The 17014-nt window shown below is 41.2% G+C and overlaps 1 protein-coding gene across 3 annotated transcripts in view; it reads right to left on the reverse strand.

Annotated features, from left to right (window-relative positions):
* sema5a (sema domain, seven thrombospondin repeats (type 1 and type 1-like), transmembrane domain (TM) and short cytoplasmic domain, (semaphorin) 5A) overlaps positions 1 to 17014 on the reverse strand; it is a 120891-nt gene that overhangs the window by 87779 nt on the left and 16098 nt on the right. For all 3 annotated transcript variants that reach the window (XR_008826113.1, XR_008826112.1, XM_056364314.1), the window contains exon 2: positions 2355 to 2566. Coding sequence is in view for 1 of the 3 variants with exons in the window: in XM_056364314.1 (XP_056220289.1) it covers positions 2355 to 2502 (148 nt within the window). In the remaining 2 variants the exon portion in view is untranslated. The remainder of the gene's footprint in view (positions 1 to 2354; positions 2567 to 17014) is intronic.

Genomic DNA, 17014 nt, shown 5'->3' on the forward strand with positions numbered 1-17014 from the left:
AATCACACAAAAATTACACTCATTATAACTTGAAAATTTTCCAGAGAATCATTACATATACTGCAGTTTCCAAAGGTAATCCAAAGGTAGCTGTCAGTACATCCATGGGTAAACTGCAAAAAAGACTTGCTTATAGCTTATTTGCAGTTGTCTCAGTTTTGTCTGAGGGTGGCCCACAGTGTCAGACTTTGAAAACCCATGCTGGAGGAAATGAACTACTTTGTCATGTGTTGGTATAACAGCAACCCCCCCCCCCCCCAAAGCTTTACGCTTTCTGGAGGAGGAGGTTAATGAAGGCTTTTTCAATGCGGTGAGCACCACCGGTAAAATTGAGAATGCTTCCCATACAACATCTACTTGAGGCTACAGAGAGTTTTATCCACCTCTCTGCAGTAGCAAAACACTCATCGCAGGTGGCCATTCAGAACAAAGACAATGAACCGCAGATAGAAGATTTTCCCTTCTTCTGTATAGTAGCATTTGTGTTAGTGAACCATGTCTGATTGCTTACTGAAATGTCGACCCTCTTTATTAATGCTCCTATATTTCAACCAAAGCATTAAGCCACTGGAGCTTAATGGGCCATTCTGGTACATTAGGGAACACAAACGCATTGACCACAGCTGACCCACTGGCTGGTGTGTGATCCCCCCCCCTTCCGCAGAGAGCACAAGGCGGGAATGTATTACGTTAGCTGGACAGTCATTCATCACCATTGCATCACTTGGCGCAGAGGGAAGAGTGCCACCTCAGCTAACAATGAAGTGACAAAGACTGGGAGTAAAGACGGAGTAAGAGAGAGAAAGGGTTGTAGAGGAGGAGAGCTTGTGTCTGTGCTGCACAGTTATACTGAAGGTGTGTTTTTGCGTGTACACGGATCTACGCGCACACGCAGTGACCTTGGTCCTCCAGTTAATTTCGTCCTAGACAGAATGCTATGTGATTATCTGACTGGGACTCCGCTGGAGTGAAAACAGCTCAATGATATGTTGCTGCTTTGCAGTGGGTAGACAGGGCCGCATTGATCGCTATTGATACTTTCTTTCGACCAAATTTCACAGCATTTCATTACAGTTTAGTTGGTCAATAGCATTGTAAGATAGAGGGTAAAGACAATGAAATCTGATGCAGAATATACTCTATCTAAAAACTGCAGAGCTATGTAGTAAACGCATACGAGGAAGGTTGTGTCTGGAGGGAAGTAACAAACAGAAAAAAAGGAAAGGAATGGAATAAAGGAAGGGAGGAGAAAGTTTTCATTGACAGCCTAAAATGATAATATATAGCCAATTAAATATATATTCCACATGTAAGTCCACAACTGATAAGTTGTTGCTAAGCCTGTCAGTCGTTCCATTCTCACGTAGCACATTTGCAGTTAATGGTGATAATATGGGCAAATTCATGACTTGAAGTTCTTAGTATGTCTTAAACAATGGGTACTTGATTTGAGACAGAGGTAGACGAAAGCACGCTTCTCATTTCAAGTCGACAACCATTGATTTTGCCGGCTGAAATTGCAACTGCCTGGCAGAATTTATTAGTTGTAGTTGGCATGCTAATTAAGCTAACATTAAATTATTTGATATCTTACGTTTTCAGCCGGCTAAAAAAAGAGAATCTTTTTTTTAAATATCTTAAATATGCACTTGCTGATTACATACATGTTGTTACGCTAAAAGATTGAGGCCAAAGCTTCTTGTTTCAGGCAATGGAAGCAAGTGTTTGTTACTACCCTGCGAAGTAATTGCTAATTAGGTAGCAAACTAGTTAGCTGAGCATGCTAACTATTGAAGCTTACATTAGAGCACATTAATCCATTCTGTGCATTATTGCTTGTATTTTTAGTTTTGGAAAGGCTAATAAAACAAAACAAAAAAACAAAAAACAACACCCTCCAAACCTATTCAGTTCACAGTCTGCATTCAAACAACATCTCAATATATAGAGAAATCCAGACCTTTATAGGCCTCTCATGCTTATATTGGACAATCATTGTTCGATTTAGGGGTTAAGCAAACAGTCAGTTGACATTAAATTCACCTATTTGGAATTGAACAAGTCTACCTATGTCTGCATATGTCTCCTAGCAACAGTAAGTATAAATATATGGTCTACAATAAGAGTGAAGGTAGATGTTGATGGAGGGAAGGATGTGATTAAGGTTAGAGTGGAGGAACGGAAGGAGGGAGAACTGGATGTAAGATGAAAGGATATAAATTACTATATACAGCATAAAGAAAAGTTCACATAACTGTGGAGGGAAATGAAAACTTAATGAGCTGTGTCTCAGTGTGTGTGTTTGTGTGTGTGTGTGTGTGTGTGTGTTTGTGTGAATTTGTTTGAACACTTACCTGAGTGTGGGATGAGTGGGTGCTCTGTCTTGTGACAGGGTGATTCAGGCAGCAGCACTGGCCCTCTCCTACTGGCCACGCCTGCAGGCCGCAGGACCAGCAGGCACTGCAGCAGCAGCAGTGCATGCTGGGTAACAGGGCGTCCCATGAGGGCCTGAGCTTGGCTCACTTCTCCTCAGGCCTCAGGGGCCAAGAGCATCGGAAAGACACACCTTGGGAGACGGAAAGAGAAAGAGACAGGTTTGGGTTTAAACAAAGGCTAATTTCACATTTGATTTCATCCAAGCGCTGAAAAGCTTGATACACTAGAGCACCTCTGTACCGCAACAATCTCCAAGCATTCACTCTGGGAGATGAAAAGCAGCAAAAATAAATCCATACAAAAGGGAACGCGGGAGAGAGGTGCAAAGAAGAGAGAGTGTGACAGATTGGGGGGAAAAAGGTATGGGAAGTTTTACTGAGCAACAGCATGTGAGCTCCTCGCAGGCACCCAGAGACCGAACATCTCTCACCTCTGACACTTGCTGCATGAATCACACACGGCTCTGCATTGACCTCTGTGTGTATGTGTCCTCTAATATTTAAGATTATGTGCCTTTGAGCATGTCTTTGTTCCCACTGCAGAGGAGCTTTGTGGCATTTAATGAAGAAGGGCAGCTATTGTAGCATGTGTGCTGTGTGCTTTCATGTGTTTTTCATTATTAAAAGTCTATTTCTTTATGGGTGACTGATATATGTATGCTGCAGCACAGCACTCCTCGTGGGTCAATTAAATCCTGTAGCTGCTGTAAATCTGATATGTTTTTATTCACACTCCCAAATTGCTGAATGTTATTACCTAATGCTTACGGCACAATCATTCTTCCCAGAAAACTCATTTGCTGCAAGAAAAACAAAGCAGTTTGCACAGCTCAATTGTTCATAATGTCTTTATATTTTGGGGGGGTGAATTGATGAGTCTAGACCAGCTACTTTTTAATCATTTATGCCATGCTATAACCAGGAGTGATTCATGTTGTGCACAACATAAGCCTCCCTGACTGTATACCACATTATGAGCGGCATGTGCGGTGGAGTGACATTCTGAAGGTATAAGTTGTAAGTGGCTAATAATGGCAATTTTGTTTTGCTACAGTGCTTTCATATCTGAAAATGTATTTTGTAGCTGAACCTGTGGAGCATTCTTGATATTATTTGTGAATGGTTGTCGCAAATAAGCAAAAACTATACATTTACTGTGGGAAGACAGCAAAATATGGAAAAAATCTGCACACTGCAAAAAAAAAAAAAAAAAAGAAAAAGGACACACTGAGCTATGAAAGAAAGAAGTGGTGGACATTTGCTCTCCTCGTCTCCACTTCTCTCTGAAGTATGATAAGGCACCTGGAATGGAAAGTTTACTCTGCTGTTAGTGTGCATGAATAAGCTCCATGACCTTGGGGCCTTTATGGAATTCATTCAAAGTCCAATATATAAATGCACAGGCAGTGGGATATGTGGTTTGCCTTCACCCACGGAGTAATGTAAAACACCTGTCATCCACAGCGGGGAAAGCAAGTGACAGCCACTGCCAGTTGGCTCCCTCTGTTCCTTTTCCCTTTCGTCTTGACGGCTCACACGTCAGCTTCTATACTCTTTCGTATTTGTGCTTTAGTCACTTTGTCGTTTTACATGTCACTTTTCTTTGCCTGATAGGTTCCTTGACAGTTTTTAACTTTTTTCTTTTTTTTTTTTTCCCACCAAAAAGCCATTTTACCTGTTGCAGCTGAAAGAGAGCGAGTCATTTTCCCCAGGTAGTCTGTTAGCTAGGACATTCTTCCTGTCATTTTTCACAGAGCCTTATGTCTGCATTCATGCTGGGCTCAGAGTTGAACTTGACACAGGAAATTAAATTATTGATGTTTTAAGTTCTCTGTGTGTGTGTGTGTGTATGTGGTCAGTGATTCAAAAGGGCTGTGGTATTCACAAACTCCAACATGCATGAGGGTTAGGTGACAGGAGCAGGAGCTGAGGCCAAGGAGTTGAGCGCTGTCTTTTTGACCTTGCTCCCTTTGTTACAGCTCTGCATATGACCCTCCTGTCGGCTCGCACACGCCTCCCCACACGTGTGCATATTCAGAAAACAAAGTTCCACCATCTTGTATATATGCAATATGTACTGCTATTTCAAGCTACTATGTAACCATTTCTTATTATTCATTTTTTAATCACTTGTGCTTTCTCCTTGTTTCAATTTTAGATATTTTAAAACTGTTCTATTTGTAGTTGAATTTAATATTAAAGGTGCCCTGTGGAGTTTTTCTGGTGAACAAACAAAAATCATATTTGTATTCAGTGTTTCTCTCAAAAATGCTTTGTGTGTATCCCTGAGAGCTAACAAACATGTTGCAATTTTTAAATCAGTGTTTGGTAACTTGCTGTCGTCTTTTTCCTTACTTTTGTTGGTGCTTTGCTACATTTTTTTGCACATTAACGCCACCAACTGTCGATCAACCAAAAACTCAACCGGGTACCTTTTAATTTAACCACAGAAAAAAGACGAAAAAATGTGTAAAGTAGCATAATTGTTGACGAAGACAAATGAAGGCAGATAAATTATGTTCAATGAGATTTTTTAACTCGATCTCTTTTTTTCTTTTTCTGTGGAAAACAACACATAGCAATTTGCATAAATAAATGTCAGAGTCAAATTGCAAGCGAACCCTTACTGTGTTTGCTTTACTTTCTAAATCTGGATCTGTCCATTTCTGTTTTTGCATGAAAATGAACCCTAATGAAAACCTGTCGTTTCACAGTGAAACAATTAAGACCTCTAAAATCGAAGATAGGGTTTTTATATATAAGCCATAAATTAAAAAAAAAAAATTAAACGCATACGTCACTTAAAAGACCCACCGATAATGTGATTTATGCCCACACATGCATATGCATCATGGCTTTTAATGTAAGTAACAGACAGCCATGACATGATTTAAAACCGAACCATTTGAACTGTTGTTTCATTCGCCTGAAGTGATCTCTGGTGGATCCTATTTTCTCTTTAACTCACCACAAGCCACTGACTGGTCCTGTGGGAGAAAACTGGAGGAGCTTTCTGTGCTGTACGGTGGTCTAAACTCTAAATCATCTCCAGGGCATTAATACAAGCCTCCACCACCTCCACCACCTCCTCCTCCCGCTCCCACTCCTACTCCTTTCTCTGTCTCTCTCACACCTCTACAAATACGGACACACAAAAAAGGCTCATACAGTACTAGTGCATTTACAGCACATACACACACTGAAATCACCCAGGGACCAGGTGATGGATAATACCCCGGCACATGCAGGACACAGAGCAGCGGGAGCGAGAGCCACACAAAACCTAAAGATGGGGTAAACGATGCTGTCTTTTGAAATGCATGTACAGAGCAGATAGTGTAGTATAATATGGATAGTGTAGATGTCCTTTTACCGATTTCTAAAACACACAAAGACCTCCATCAATACATCTTGCTTTATTACCTACATGTTTGGTTTTTTTTTTTTTTTCCATCATGCTCTTATCTGAGGTTGTTTCTGCCTCCTTTATACACCATCAATCAGTCGTATGACATTGCAGGAGAAATGTATGCTACATTACCGTAAATACAACGTACAAAAACATCATTGTACTGTAATCTTTACCCATTACAGAAACAGGTAAAAAAATGGTTGAATCTCAATTTTGGAATTTCAAATTCTGTAGGCAAAACTTTACTTTAAGCCCCCCCCTCCACCCCCACCTCCCCCAACACGCACACACACACACACACTCACACGCCCCTCTGCATCTTTGCATTTCGAGAGTCGAGGTGTCAGCTAACTAATCAATTGAAGTCTTCCTGCAGTAACCAGTGGAGAGAGGATCATATTAACACCATTATTGATTTTGTCTGAAGGGGACTTCATGATGGTTAAATTACACTACACATAATGGATAGACTCCCAAATAAATGCTGGCTTCGCATTCGTCACACTGACACTTACATGCATGCGCGCTCACATATAAACACGTTTGTCAGATGTGAGTGGTGCGCTGATGATCCATCTGTCCAAACACAGGCAGGGGAGTGTGAGATCGGGGGGGTCACACCACAGTGCTGATAGATGCCTCTCTCTCTCTCTCTCTCTCCATCATTGCTCCCTCTCTCTCTGGCCAGACAGGGCACACACACCAGTTAAATCAGCCCAGACTTTGCTTTAGACCAGAGCACACACAGACACTACTCAGCTGCTTTATATAGCTCTATGCTTGTGAGGCAGAATGCTCGGATGCGATTGACTGTTTGTTTGCCTGTTTATCACCCTGTCTATCAGGCGGGTTATTGCCAGTTTTTGTTTGTTGTTCTGTGTCTCTGTCTGCAAATTGGTGTCTGCGATTTTGGTGTCTTGCGTTTAGACCGAAGCACACACAGAAATGTCGGACTGTCTGGACAGGGACAGCTGACGATTAGATTTTATGGAACGGCGGACTGACTGATTAGTTTATTATAGACCTAAATTATTGATTGATAAAAGAATCAAATAATGATGGACACAGCAAATGACTATCCAACAACAACTACTTATCAAATGGCTCACTGACGGGCCAAATGAAGAAGTGACTCACTGACTGAGTGACCGACAAACTAGATGGCCGACTAAGTGTCAGGCTAGCAGGCTGAATGACAAGTGATCTGACAAAATAACGAACTAGGTGACTGACAGAGAGACTGATGAGGCGCCCGGCTGAGTGAACGACTGCTGTGTAATTCACAACATGATTGACACACCAAGTGGCCACCTGACTGACTTTTCTTCTTTTCTGGCTGTAATGAGGGTTTTTTTTTTTTTTTTACTGCCATCTGTGGACTTTTCACACTTCTATCGTTTGCGTCCCCCCGCCCCGCTGTTTCTACCTTTCATTGACCTTTTCCCTCAAAGTTTATGCTTTCAGTCCACCTCAGTCCGCTGGGTGTCTTATGGACACAGTGGAGGGTGACAGAGAGAATGACCGAGTGATGATATCGCCATGAAAGGCTCATTGCCACCCAGCGGGGTCCTTTCCGCTCGGTGACCCCCCCAGATCAGAGGGCAGATTAATTCTGTGTGAAGAAATGTCCGAGTCTTGAAAAGCAAACTTGGATAAAATGGGTTGTTTGTTTCAGAACCTTATCTATGTTGCACAGTGCAGCTTCTGAAGCACAAATCAAATGTGCACATGTGAAGTTGGTCCTTTTTTTTTTCGCTCTTTCACATACTTCCTGTCTCAGACACAGACACACACACACACACAGTGCTGAGTAAACAGCTCTCCCAATTCTCTCTCTCTTCCCAGAATGCATTTCACACTCTAGCTTCTGGACAATAGTCATCAACGTGTGTGTATGAGAAAAAAAACAAAACATATATCACATATTGGGGCCTGTGCAAGCATGTTATTGTGTTTTATATGCTATATATTTACTTTGCTATTAGAATCCTGAATTCTTATTTTTTTTATTTTTCCTTCACTGTTTCACCACATAACTGGTTCAACCAATTGTGGAAGAGTAAAAACAAAAAAACGACATCAAATCTATAGCCGGCATTGGAACATCTGTGCTATGTATTTTAGTAGTGATCCGACGTAGTACTGACATCCATCTTTGTACAAACCAGTAGAAAATGTGGATTTTCTTTCTGCTTCTCAAATACTTCATGTGCTAAAAATATATCAAACATAGAACACAGATTCTCTAATTAAGCTCTCAATGTATTCACCAAAGGGCCAGTAATAAGAGGATAATAACTCATGAACCATAGAAGAAAAAATCTTTTCTACCTTCTTCTTTTTCTAGTTATTCTTAATATTGTTGTTCTGGCTGCTTTTTCACCATGTTAAAACCAAGTACGTCTTCCTTAGCTTCACTAAGAAGTGAGTCTCTGGATGTAAAAGCTTTCTAGCTGGCAGTGACAGGGAATTCTTGAGTATGTTTGCACATGCATATTTCTTTAGTGTAATGTTATATCTTCCCCTGCACATAATCTGCCTCAGTCTGAATTTCAATCTGTTCCACAAACAGCTCTAAATTGGAATAAACATCAAATCGAACAAACAGTGGATCCGTTTTCCCCTGTTGGAACAATGCTCCCAGATTCCAATCTGTTGTTGGGTTTGGAAAGATTTGGAAAACAGGAAGGTGTGATTTGCCGTGTATAAAGAAGGGACACAGCTGATGAAGCACAGCCGCTGGGGACCAGGGACGGAGGAGAGTTTCTCTGGTGGTGGGCAGGTACATAACTTAGTTCAAAGTTTGTTTCTACAAACTTCTGCTGAAACTTAGTTTTACAGCAGGTAGTCTCAGGGTCAATATAAGATAATGTCACCCTCCCCTGCTCCTGAGTAATGGTTGTACACACCTACACCTCTGGGATCTTTTTTTCTTTTTATTATTATTTCTCTACAAGCTGAAAACACAATGAATCTCAAACACACCAAAGGCTGTGTACTGTACTGGCCCCGGTGACTCACCTGACCACAACCAGGCCTTTGGTCCAGTTAAATCTGAGACGTACAGTACATCACACATATTCGCAGACACTCATCGAGTCACAGAAACATTGACTCTCTCCGCTGTTTTGCACGAAAACACACCCAGCAATTTCATCCGAGTCCCACCCTAACTCTCCAGAGGTTCCCAAATCCTGCTGTTATTTTTACTAAATCCTCCAGCGCTCATGCTGATGCATTACCACGTGCCTGAGTGCGGTCTGCGAGTGTCTACACAACACAGCTCCAGAAGAGATGCAGTATGTGGCAGTAAAAAAAAAAAAGTGACATCATGCCCGAATAGACAGAAACATGTGCGTGAAAGACTCTCACACGCCACTAGACAGCAATTACCAGCATGACCTGGCCCAGTCTTCCTGCTTCCATGATTGCTGGAGGTGGTTCAATATGACCTGTGGCTTAAAACCATTACAGAAAGCCTGACAGGGAAGCCCTTTGAATACAGAGCAGGGCTTTCAAAAACTGTTCACTTTCAAATTTGGGTCAAGGTAAGGCAGAGGCGCGACTTGTAGCCTACACAGCCACCTTTATAATTACAGAAAATTAATCATTTCTGAGGCTGGTTGGTTTCTTCTCAGCTTTTGGCAACTGTACTATGAAAAAAGATACACTGAGTAATCTTTTCATTTCTTATTAATTTCTATTCAGTTCTGTCTTTTTAAAGGAAACGTTTGGCTATTTTTGGAAATATGCTTATTTGCTTTAGAGTTAGACTGGAGAATTGGTACCACTTGTCATGTCTGTACTGTAAATACGAAGCTGGCTAACTTAGCACAGGTAGCACAAAGACTGGAAGCAGGTTAACTTGGCTCTGTCTTACAGTAATAAAAGCCAAACACCATCTCTAAAGCTCACTAATTAATATGTTAAAAGCACAAGTCGTCATCTTTACAGATCAAGCTAAGCTAGCGCGGCTGCTAGCAGTGGCAACATACTGCATTTTGCCTATAGTGGTATTGATCTGGTCATCTAACTCTCAGCAAGAAAGCTAAGTATTCCTTTAAAGAAAAATTGAAGAATAATTCTGTCATATTTATTGAGCAAATATTTGGAAAAATCTGGCTGCAGCTTCTCAAATGTGTAAAAAAAACGACAAATCGCAGTTTTATAGGATCTTATGGGTCAGACTATTTCTTGGCTCTAAGCAGTTGCCAGGCAACCAGGGGAGACTCCAGGAATTTACCGACATATAAATAATAATAATCATAATAATACATTTTATTTAAAGGCGCCTGTCTTGGCACTCAAGGACACCGTACACAGTTACACAAATTGAGATTAAAACACATTAAGAATTAATTAATTAATTAACAACAATAAAAATTAAATATAAAAATAAAAACAAAACAAAAGTGCGCCAAAAATAAATTAAATATTAAATAAATGCGCCATTAAACTGTATTTTGTCATTTTAACACACAAACAAGGGCTTCAGAGGTGCTGGTAGGCAGATTTAGTTAGGGTGTCTTATGCTAAGCTAGGCTGCTGGCAAAAGCTTTGGATTTAGTGTTGAGATATGAGAGTGGTATCAGTCTTTTCATCTCATTCTCAGCATGCGAGCAAACAAGTGGATTTCCAAAAATGTACAACTTTTCGTTTCAAGTTTTCTTAGAAAAAACAAAAACCAAAATATAAACATGCTGTGCAGAGATGGGAATGAAAGTTTAGTTTCATCTGGATCTATGGACAGCACACACTCAGCGCCAATTAACATGACTCCACAGCCAGGCCGCCGCCGCTGCCGCCGCCGCTGCTGCTGAGAGATGTCTGTATAACCAAGTGTCAGCTTGTGAAAGAATCCCATGGCTGACCCAGGCACTGATCAGCTGTTGAGACAGCAGCTCCGACACATAGCCCAGACCCTCAGGCTACTGTCGGAGCTGCTCTCAGTGTCAAGAAAGCACCGTTCACATGGAGAAAGTTGTCACAACAACCTGGAAGAGCTGGAGTGGCTTAAATCTATGAGAAGAAACCATGAGTTTGTCAGTTTGTCCCCAAAACTACATTTTACTGAGAGATGATATTTCCAGAACAACCTCAGCGAGATACTACAAAGTTACCTCTGTGACAGGAAAGCAAGTGTTAGCTTGCTGCCAGCCCTCTTATGTAAAGTTTCTGAGGGATTTTTCCGCTGACTTTGACTTAACAGATAGCACTGAACATTAACACAGACCCACAACCTTAAACTGATTCGCAAGCATAAGATCAAGATTTTTTTTTTTTTTTTTTTACCCTGGAGATGGTCAAAACAGTTCCCCCGCGGATGTTTGAAGAATCTTCTGTCATTGTCTCAACGTTTAACTGCTTCGGGAACGCATTGGCATCAAAGATTTCTTCTATTTCAAAGCGTTTTGTTCTCTGTGTGGTGTAATCGCAGGGCCAATCCACATGAGAGGGAAGGTATCATCTGACGCCCGATCGAGGCAGCGGTGCGAAGATAGCCCAAGACTTACAACAAAATAACTCACCACACACGAAGGAAACACAAACATTAAAACTCATGTGCTCATGCGGGCACATACACACTCACCTGGGACTGCAGCGATAAGGGGCATAAAGCCCTGCACTGAGGAATGGTGACATTTTTAAACCTTTAATTACATGCTTGGCTAACGTGTAGGCGACTGTCTCAACAGGAACAAAATTACACTATCACTGTCTACAGCTGTGCACAGACGCAACGTCTACTTGCCATTCACACACACACACACACACACACACACACACACACACACACACACACACAGACACCTGCCTTCTGCACCTCTGAGGTGAAGAAGCAAAGTGAGGGCACTCGCTGCTCTGCCAACATCAAGGGTAACTACTAACTACAGGAGCAACTCATTGATCTGTACTTCCAAAAAGGGCACAGACACGCCTCACAGAAGAATGAAATGCTACCTTGATGCTAACCAGACTCTAAATGAAAAGAAAATTACAGTCATCCAAGGGTATATTTCTCTCATTTAGCCGACAATGTGAAATCAGTCGATGGAGACGTTTTTTTTTTTTACCCTGTGCAGAATTCTGCAGTTTTGATTCATTCAATTACTAATATTGTAATCAATCATATCAGCTTTAGCAGTGACAGAATGTGACTCGGGGAATGATGGATGAAATCTCTTACAGATAGATTCCACCGAAGGGGAGGTCGAGCTTCTGTGCTTATACTTGCTGTAAAGTAAGTGTAAGCACTGTACAGAGATTTCAGCTGCACTGTGTGTTCTGCTGGACGTCTTACAGCAGAGGTGGAAAGTTAAAAATGTACTTTTACTCAAGTAAAGCACTTCTGAATCTCATTTTGAATGCATTTTGTGAGCTTTTGAGCTTGTACTTGCTGCTATAATCTCTATTTTTGTAATTACAATCCATTAGAATGGGGCCAGGAAATCAGTTATTACAAGTTTAAGTTTTTGGCTTCCAACAAATGTCAATTTTTGCAAGTTCTCATTTGCATATCTTTGTTTTTCTGTGTATTGTGTCCTTTCAATTCAGCTCGACTTGTAGTGAGCCTTTAAAAACCCACCTAATGTGCAAAACCTTGGACTTCAATCAAAGGAAAAACACGCCAACCTTTCCTCATTTATTGTATTTTGAGTGGAGACAGACACTGTGTCTGTTTCTTGTCACTGTGTTTTCCTTTTTAGATTTGGATTAATTAGATCATCTAAAACATTAAGGTGCTTCTTACACAGTTCAGTTATTATACATTGCTGTGTTGTAAAGCACTTTGCATCAACTGCGTTGCGTGCCAAGTGCCATATTAACAAAATTGAGGAAAGAGGTTAGTTAAAATTTGTAATTCAGCAGATAATAGACTTTTATTGAATGTGGATTTTATACTTTTACTTTACTAAAAGTATTCATTACTTTCGGGCTTGATCTAATAAAATTAGTGACCTTTGTGGTGAGCTGCAGTTTTTTTAACACAGTCTTTATGGACAAGAATAGCTTAAGTAAATGCATGTTATCAAAGTTATTCTCTATTTTAAAATCCAGTCCTTCACTGACAAAAGTCCCAATTGGTCAAAGGCACGGGGGTTGGGGGGTTGGGGGGGGGTGCAGGGCAGGAAAGTATGCTATAATCAATCTTCCTACGTTTCTTGCAATCAACACATCCAAGATAACAAGCCTAACAGCCTGCCAACTCCTACAGCTCAGTAATTACATGCCTGAAAAACAACAACCACCTCTTTGGTAGAAAAAAGGAAAAATCATACACACATATACTTCATCACACATGAAGGTTCTACAGATGGGGAGGGAACCATAAGGAAGCTGCCTTGAGATCACTCCTCTTACTGTATCTGAAGAAAAGTGGCAGGAGGGATAGTAAATTAGCTCTGGGCTCCACTGGAACCAATTAATTATCCAGGCGTGTGCACGTGTGCATGTCTGTGCGCGTCTGTTCGGTGCATGGCCTTTGTACTTTGTCCCGTTAACGCCAGAGACGGGCACAATTGCAGAAAGTTATAGCATTAATGAGCGGGAGAGATGGGTTTGGTTAACGGTAGCTGATTTAACAGCAGAGAGGATGCGGCAAAAGTGGTCTATGTGTGTTGTTTGTGTGTGTTCACGTGTGTGTGTGTGTGCGTGTCTGTGCCTGCCTGAGTCTCCATCTCCCAGAACATGTCTCCCAAGGGTAAACTGGAACAACAGAAGAGCAGAGTCGGAGACGGAGCCTGCAGGCATCCGATGTGATCGTGTCTCTGCTAGACCAAGCAAACAGATGTAGGCCTAACTCCCTCTGTCTCGCCTGTCTCTCTCTCTCTCTCTCTCTCTCTCTCTTTCTGTGTGCCGGGGAGGAGTCTGAAGGATTGTGTTTCACCAAGAGCCGAATGGACTAGTCCACTCTGACAGTCTTCTAAAAAAAAATATATATAGAGACACCAGAGATTTGCAGCCACTTTCAGAACCAACTTGTACTCTTTAGCCGTGGGCAACTTGTATCTCTGGATCTATTAAGCCCATGTTAAGTCAAAAGCCTCTGTTTAACTATGAAATGTACCGCTTCAGTAATTCTTCTTCTACAGTTGGAGTCAGGAGGAAGTACAGCACTTGAAACATATTGATTCGGCATATATAGATTACATATATTACACACACTTCATACTTTATGCATAGTAACAGCTCTTACTAGTCTAAACATATCCGCATTAAGAAAATATGTTGTGTCATCAATAAACCTTAAGTTTTTCAGGTTTACTAAAAAAGAGTGTTAAATAAACATATCCACTGTAAATATATTAATTTTGGCTGGCAAGTCCTCCGAGACCTTATTTGAATAAAGTCCGTAGCTCCCCGTGAGGTCATGGGATGCACATATTAAAAATGGCTGGTTAATAAGCTTATTTACATCCTGTGAAGATGGGAGTGAGTAAATCAAATGATTTGTGCTGTGTCTTTGAAATTCAACACATTAAAGAGGCTAACTTTTAACATCAGGGCTCGGTGATTAGGATTCTGCTGGGAGCCGGTAATTGCATTTCCTTCTGTGTGATCCAGTGTATCTCCCCCATGAGAGAGGCCAGGCTGTTTTTGAAGAAGCACAACAACATACACATCTCACAACACACCCTCGGAGGGGTAAAAACCACAAAAGCGAGGGAAGAGTAAGGGCAATAATATTAATAGATGGGGAGCTGTCCGTCATGACATAGCTGCATCATGATGTCTGTGTAATGAGTTTTTCAACTGCAAGTCTTCGTCGACACTGTCCCTGATAATATCCGACAACGACACATTTTGTTCACCGCAACTTCCGCAGAACGCCACACAAACTCATAAGCTCACATTTCCTCGTCTTTATCCGTTCTTTTGTTGAAAACAACTCTGTAACCTTAATGCCATCCTCCACCGTGCAGGAAGAATATTCCCCACTCGCACTCTATTTATAAAGCGCTGAAGCTGATAGCTGACGGCATTAACATCTCATATTTTCCCCGCTAACATTGAATCTCATTTAAGTCAACACAAATGTGTCACCATAAGGTAAAAGGCTTTCAGACCACACCGCATACGGCCCCATCATTATCTGACCCACATCAATAGATGTCATTATCTACATGCTTAGGTCCAAAGGCTTAACGACCATGTTGTCCTTCACCGTGTGCTCATTAAGCCCCGTGACAAAGCCTTTTGTGCAGGTAGATTTCCTCTGTAAATGCCAGTCGGAAGGTCAGGAGAAGCAGTGAATCAGAGCACAAGTTGAAGACGTGCCGAGGAAGAAACGCCGGTTAAATGAGGGTTTTGCCCTCATATGAGGAAGCGGCGCTCGTGGTGATATAGAAAATAGTGGCACGTGTTAACCAAACTAAAGGTGAACTGCTAACATCAGTGCGGCTGTCAAAGTGAAATTTCTGTCTGTAGCATTTACACAGGAATCCATAAAATTCAGATTATATGACGCACTTTCACACCGGCGAGGTGGGGGGGGGGTGACGCTTTTGAGAAGCTGCCACACTTTGTAGACAAGGACAGGAGGGGATACATCAAACTTCTAAGAGAAATAGAAAACTGAGGCTCGCGCAGATTTTCTCCGGGTGTCATTATTGATGTTGATCCCTCGGTGCGTCACGCTGCACTCTTACTAATCAGGTCTCACTGTAATGTTTCCACACTGTCTCTCTCTCTGATCAGTGACACTCTGCCCTCCTTCAAAAGCAGGAAACTTCAGACAGAAAGCGTGAACTGCACAGTTAATCTACTCCGCCCGTGTACTGCTAAATCATCAACATGCCACATTAGATGGACAGAGGGGCGAGAGGAATGTAAAGTTAAGGAGAGAAAGAAATCAATTCCAGGGTTATAGACCACACAGGAGCAAGTGATGACACACATACACACACACACACACACACACACACTCAAGAGAGTTTGAGCAGTTGGGGATCCGCAGGTCAGATTTGTGGGATCAGCATTTGCCCTGATCATGACCCTAATAAGCAGATTTAGGTATCAGAGTTTTAGCAAACCATCACTTCTAAAATGTGCATTATAATAAATGCATTTTAATGTGATGGTAATAGTAAGCCTTTAATGTGAAACAGGAAGTGCTGACAATGCTATTTTCAGAAGCTAATGTAACAAAGGACTGATTTTGTGCAGTTTGACTAAAATTATATATTTAATGTTGTCAAAAAGTCACTTTGAAAGTAAATCTTAAGTGAAAACTTTGCCCTGCAGGCGGCGCTACAGGAAGTGTGAGGGGAACAGCAAAGTCGATGAGATTCAACCTTTGGGCTCCATGCACATCATGCTGAACCTTCAAATATTTGTTGAGATTTTCCAGCCTGGATCGAAGTGTGAGGATCAGCGTCTGACGGACTGACGTTGGCATCCCTTACATGGCTAAAAACACTACTCAGGAGCTGCGCAGCATTCATTTATTTGGTTTGTGAGGAAAAAGGAAGAAATAATACATGCACAGGTGAAGTGGTCAGATGAAGACCTGCAGAAGCATGTGATTAAGATGAATAATGCATTTGGAGAGCAGCGTTGGCTCAGCGCTGTTTGGAAGGTCTATGCTGTGTGTCTGCGCAGCACCAGTAATCCTGCAGCATAAACAGCATAAAGTTGAAGGTGATGGCGTGTCTTAATCTCATGAAAGAATGATTCAAGTGAGTTTCATGCAGGGAGGAAACATTATACAGATTTTAGATTTGTGACAAAGTGTGCTTAAATATATATATATATATATATATGTATATATATATAGTCATATTCCACGCGTGTGGACAAGTAAACATTTGAATTTTGAGACCTTATCATTATTAGAGGTGAAAAGATGAGTTAATGAATCCAGTCGTTGATTGATGAATCACTTATTTTATCAATAAAGCTTCTCAATTATGGAGATTTGCTACTTTTGTTCTTGTGTTATGTTGAATTGAACTGAATATCTTCAAGTTTGTGACTGTTCGTTAGACAAAACCGACAATTCGAAGATGTTACATATAGGGCTTATGGAAATTGTTATTTATGATATTTACAGCAAACAACTTAAGTAATACCTAACAGCAAAGTTTTCTTTGAAGGCAAATATTACAGCTTGTGGTATCGCCAACTGTTTTTAGTCATTTATGATAATGACTGTTACTTTTTGCAA

Source organism: Seriola aureovittata, chromosome 20 (genome assembly GCF_021018895.1).
Source record: "Seriola aureovittata isolate HTS-2021-v1 ecotype China chromosome 20, ASM2101889v1, whole genome shotgun sequence".
NCBI classification, from domain to species: Eukaryota; Metazoa; Chordata; class Actinopteri; order Carangiformes; family Carangidae; genus Seriola; species Seriola aureovittata.